The sequence below is a fragment of the Plasmodium inui genome (genome assembly GCF_000524495.1).
Source record: "Plasmodium inui San Antonio 1 unplaced genomic scaffold supercont1.15, whole genome shotgun sequence".
In the NCBI taxonomy this organism is placed as follows: Eukaryota; Apicomplexa; class Aconoidasida; order Haemosporida; family Plasmodiidae; genus Plasmodium; species Plasmodium inui.
In genome coordinates this window covers 127,509-133,639 of record NW_008481849.1, presented here as the reverse complement: position 1 = coordinate 133,639, position 6,131 = coordinate 127,509, and the positions used below count along the sequence as shown (strand labels likewise).

The 6,131-nt window shown below is 27.2% G+C and overlaps 1 protein-coding gene across 1 annotated transcript; it reads left to right on the top strand.

Annotated features, from left to right (window-relative positions):
• Window positions 1-1,002: 1,002 nt before the first annotated feature.
• Window positions 1,003-3,879, top strand: C922_03499 (hypothetical protein; the record flags this gene model as incomplete). The annotated part of the gene is made up of 1 exon (XM_008819091.1): window positions 1,003-3,879. One exon carries the CDS (start codon window positions 1,003-1,005, stop codon window positions 3,877-3,879), a length of 2,877 nt encoding a protein of 958 aa, XP_008817313.1.
• Between the last annotated feature and the right edge of the window lie 2,252 nt (window positions 3,880-6,131).

Sequence of the window (6,131 nt, the reverse complement as noted above, 5' to 3'; positions counted from 1 at the left end):
ACGCGTAAACATTTTCGCGTCCATAATTCGTGACGCCAAATAATTTTGAATTCAATGAAAACTAGTTTATTTGTCTTTTTCTTTTTAACGCCTTAGTTTAATAAAGAAGGCAAAGAAAAAAATAGAAAGAAAATTTTTTTAAATACCTTTTCACGCTGCATTTACAACGTCTTTTAACTGTAGAATTCGATATAAAACGATAAGAAATCAAATGTGACTTTTAAAAAATTTCCTTTTTCCACCCCAGGTTCATTTTTTTCATTTCACATTTAGGATGGGTGTACACCTAGTTAAAAATTTGTAATTTTACCGGTTAACAAGCACTCACTTTTGTGTGATGCATTTTTTTTTTTTATACAATTATACAATTCATTAAAGGTGAACTCTATCACAAATTCTGCGCAAAAATGTACAAATAAATGCACTTATTTGCCAGTAAAAAGGAAAAACGTTCCAATCTACACTTTTTTTTTTTAATTGCAATCTTTTTTCAATCCCTTTAAAAACATGTATTAAGTGCAAATGTTATGTCAGACAGACACTATTGCAACACCTTGAAGATTTTTCTTATTTTATGAGCATTTTCCGTGGATTGTCTGCTCAGTAAGCGTAAAATAATTAAAAATCATTTTTTTATAACGAACGCTGACGACGGTATAAAATGAACGCATTGTAGAAAATTATAAAACGCACAATATCTTTTTTATTCTTTCTTCATTTTCATAATAAAATGATTTACTCCTTTGTCATAAAATTTATTTAATATATACACATATTGTCCTCTTTAAATAAAAAAAAAAAAAGACAAAAGAAATTAAACTTCTGCATATTGTTTAACCAAAGGAATTTATCACACGTAGGATAAATTATTTAAAGCTATTGTGTCTATTTAACAATTAAAGAAAAATTTCATTTGTAATTAAAAACGTGGTAATGTATAATTTTTTTTTTTTCAAATGCTAAAGGGAAGAATAGATAAAGCTAAATTGTATAATCTTTAAAATGGGCTCAAAAGACAAAGATAGTTTGAAATTAAAATATAAAATATTAAGCACATCATCCAGTGATAAAGACCATGATGTTACAAATCTACTAAAAAACACAGTTGGCCAAATTAATAAACCATGGCTAAGCGAAAAGAATTGTATATACCCCCAAGAAATTATTTTACAAATCAAATCATCCAAAATAAAATATTTAGAATTTTTGTCTCATGAATATACCATTAGCAAGAAAATTGAAATTTTTGTGTCAAACGATAATAAGGATTACTTGAAAGCTGGTTTCTTCAGATTTAATGACAACACTTCAACAAGCTATTGTGCTAGAGAACTGAAATATGTATATTTGCCATGCACCATAAAATGTACGTTTATCAAATTAAAACTTTATAATCCATATAGTAACTATTTAAACACTCATGCACAAGTTGGACTGTACTACATTAATATAATTCCTGAAGAAATACCACTAAAAATTATGTCTGAAATAAGTCCTGCATTTCTTAAGCTAACATCTTTAGCATATAACAGAAATGAAGCCTATAATGATAATATGGTAAATATTAAAAAAGTAGTCTTAAGAAAAAAAGGGGGAAATGTACATAGGTCCAACATCACCGATGATAATGTTGTAGACAAATCTTCAGATGCAGAGATTCACCGGGGCAGTTTCAAAAGGTCATATTCTAAAGGTGATAAAAATAAGATCAATTGTTTATATGAAAAATTAGAGAATAAAATAAAGTGCTTTGAAAAATTAAAAGGAGAATGTGTGGCAAAAGAAGAGTACAACGCCGCAAGTGAACTTAAAAAAATTGTAAATCTTTTTATTTTTTTAAAAAATGTAATCACGTTTTTAAAAGAAAAAAAAAAGAAGTACGTTAAAGAAGAAAATTATGGAAAAGCTAAAAGGCTAAAGGAGAAAGAAGTAAAGATCAAAATTATAATCAAAAATATAGAAGAATTAAAAATTGTAAATGACTGTTCCAGAAAATGGTACTATGAATGGCTATCTCTCTACTACAAAGAACTCGAATTTTATGAAAAAGAAATAAATAAAATTATGTCTAGTGAAAATATAAAAATTATAAAGAAAAAATCCGGGCTTTTTGATCAGTGCAGTGCTAAAAATTATAAGGGTCTAGATTTAAACAATGTTCTTCTATTCATCTGTAGTGATGATGAAAAGAAAAGAGAATTGGGCTTTGATTTATCCTACAAACCATTCGAAGATCATGGTAAAAGAAATAGAAATTTTTGGTATAATAATATAGAACCCTTGTGCTTAATTATTAAAAGAGGAATATCAGATCCATGTTACAACATATTTATAAAAAGTGTTGTCACTTTGGAAAAAATGCTAATTTTGTTCCAGGATTATTTTGTTAAAGCGGACAACACAGATGCTGATAAATCTACTAGCACAAGTGCAAAATACATAAAATGCATAATTTCAGCACTTTTGAAACGTCTAGATGATTCTAACCTTGATGTTGTAGATATCTGTATAAAAACAATAATGATGATGCTACATAACAATTTCATTTCTTTCAAAAGTGTGTTTTCAACGATATTATCAATGTTGTTTTACCTATTCTCTGGAGACACAGCGTCCGAAATAAATGAAAAAATAATTGTTAGCTTAATGAGTTTTTACTACTCCTTGATAAATAAATATTACGCATCTGTGAAAAATGACATTAATTTGAAGAAGGTGCTAGAAATTATATCCATCTTTCTGGAAGTAGATGTTGAACCCATTAAACAAACATCGTTGGACTTTTTTGTAAATATATACAATAGGGTGGAAAATCAAAATGAACTCTTTGAAGAATTTTTATTAAATGTTTCATTTGATACCAAAAATCTTATAATAAATCGCGTAAATCAAGAAGAGAAGGAAAAAATGAAGATGCCAATGAAGGACAATAATGAAAAAAAAGAAATTGAAAGTGAGACACCCGAAAAAAGTTGTGTGTTTGTAAATAATGATGAATTATTAAATAAGAATTACATAGATAATAGATATATGAAAACACAAGACATTACTCCATGTGAAAACAGTATCAAAAGGGTTGATCAAGCCAATGACATTAGAGACAATGTTATGGAGAGTAACAAAAGAGAATATTACTCTACTTTAGTGAAAAATACTAATGACAATAAACAAACAGATAGACGTTCAAAATTAACAACAGTGGAAAATAGCGATTTAAAAAAGGAAACATGGCCTAGTAAAATTAAACAACTTGAGGAGAGAACTGAGGATAAACAAAATGAAGAAAGTGAAAAACCGGAATATATTGATTCAATCCCGGGGAAAGAGACCAGAACGGATTTCACAGCTTTAAGCGGTTTACATAAAAAGCAAAGTATTGGTGAACTGGCAAAACACGAAAGCATTTCAAAAGGGGAACAAAATAATATTGTAAAAAAGGAAAAAGCAATGGATGAAGGAGAATATGTCGAAGATTCGACAAAGACTGACGAGAACGATGAAGCTGATGTTCCCGCTTTCACATGTAAATATTGCTTTAAGACAGATGAATCTTTCACAGAAATAGGTTTAGAAAAGCATTGGATTAAAAAATGTCCCATGCTGTGTACCTGTCCAAATTGTTTTTTAATCGTTGAATTAGTTGTCATTCATGATCACTTTTTATCCGAGTGTTCACATAGTTATATGTATGACACGTGTGAATACTGCAATAAAATTGTAAAGAAGAATTTATTAGATTCTCATGTAATGAGTGAATGTAGTGCTAAAAAAACTGAATTTCTTTCTTGTTATTATTGTTCACTTTGCATTGAATCTTTTGAAATAGATAAATGGAGAGCTCATTTTCTATCATGTTCTAAAAATCCTAGACTGAAGTAATAGGTCATTTTGTTTTTTCACATTAGTTGTATTGAATGAATTTTATTAATAAATAAAAGTCTTGTCTTATTTTTTTTTTTTTTTTTCAATTAATGTACTTCAGTCACCATTGCCTTCTGTTTATGCGTTCAAAAGATAGGATTAATAATACATGTAGACCTGACTCTTGCTATTGTTACAATTTCAACGATAAAATTATTTTTATTAACATTGTCTTAAAGGCACAGTATTCATTTTTATTTCGATAAAACTTTGTTTATATATTAACAATTCAACAATTTAAAAAATCAAATGCATACACCATCATGTTTTCCCCCAAATTAATAAGATTATGGATAACAAATACAAGTTCTTTCAAATGAATAACAACAGATTCTTATTTTTATCATCATACATCTACTACATTAAACATACGAATAAAACATAAAGGTTTTCTTTAAAATTGGACTGAACAAGTGAAAGTGTAGTATTGCACATATTGTTACTTTTCGCAAACGCAAGCAAATTGTTGCATACTTTTTTGTTTTCATGTAAACGTGAATTTGTGAAAAAATTTCTGTGAAAATCATTCATTAAAGTAATAAAATTCTCACTAAATACAGGAAACGTTAATACGTGACGGTAAGATGTATTTTTAAGTTTTGAAGTAAAAATCCATTTTATGCAGGCAAAGTTCGTTTTATATAGCAGAAACAAGGAAAAATGTAAAGTATTATGGCACCGCGTTAGGAGTAAAATTACTTCAGATATATTTTTTTTAATATATATAAAGCATTGACAAACACTGGTGTAATTCATAAAAAAATGTGCTGTTTTAAAAAAATGAATTATTGCATTTGGAGCAATTTTTGATACGCTTAAGCTTAAACATTGTGTACAGTCTGGAGTTATACATTGTCTTATTCCATTTTTTGTCTCTTTAACTAGATATATATGTGAAGAAGAAATTAATAGAATTTATAAAGAGAGAACTACACGCGAAGTTTCCACTGGTTGAATGTTTTTGAAAATTCGTCCATCAAGCGTAAACACATGCTTTTAAGGGTAAATGAAATATTTGTTATATGCAACATATCCTTCTTATATGTAGGTGCTTAAGTTTCTTTTCAAAATTCACTTTTCCTCAATAATAATTTCGTCTTAAAGGAAATATATCAAAAGAGAATTCACTTGAAATAGAGGAATACCCAGTTTTTAATTTATTATTTAAAAGATTGCCGAAAAAAGGTTAAATTAGCTGTATTACACAATTAGATGCCGTCGTGCTATACAATCTATATGAAATATGCTTTTCAGCACTACTTTTTTGTGCTATTCTTTAAAAAAACAGCTATAGAGAATTTCATGAAAGTCATTCTTACAGCAAGTAAACGACATTTTTATTTTTAATTCATTTAGTTAACTGTTCTATGAAAACACTGCAAAAGTTTTGCCCACTAACACCAACGTTAGCATTAAACTTCCCGTAACTAATATACTTTAAATTCAATATTACCGATAGCATAATTATCACAAAGACCTCTAAATTACATATAACGCATATATTGAGGATTTGTAAAGAAAAGAGTTTGTGGAAAGAATGTCTTAATGAATAAAGTCTCTTCATCCTATAATCACATAATACACTGCAAAGCAACATCTTTAACATTATTGCACAAATCGAAGTACTCGTATGATGTGTATAATTGCCAATTGATTAAAATAAAGAAAGAAAAATGACAATAGGCACATATCAAAACAACCATAAATGTGATAAAGAAGACCTTTTCTTTTACAAAGAATCGTATCATTCATCGTTTAAAAAAAAAAAATCAGCATAAAAAAAAGCATTACTAAATTTACTATTAACTCCAAGGAATAAAATAATATCATTAATGCTAAAGAATTAGACAGCAAAAACGTGAAATAATAGCGCTACAGAGAAAAGGCACTTTATTTAGATAAAAGTATAATTTCCATATAAAATAAAGAATATCATCACTATATAATTACACACGTTATGAATGCCACGAATGGCGTTAACAGGAAATCACAATTAAAAATAATATATTAATTATTTTATAAAACAAGAAATATGTTATAATATTTAGTAGAAAATATTGACTATTAAAAAGATATAATAAAATAAATATATGCTGTTAATTATTTAAAAAAAATATAATTAATTTAAAGAATGTATAATAAAAATTAACAAAAATTAATAATTAATATAAAATATGTAACAATTTAAATTAATTAAATAAAATAATTAA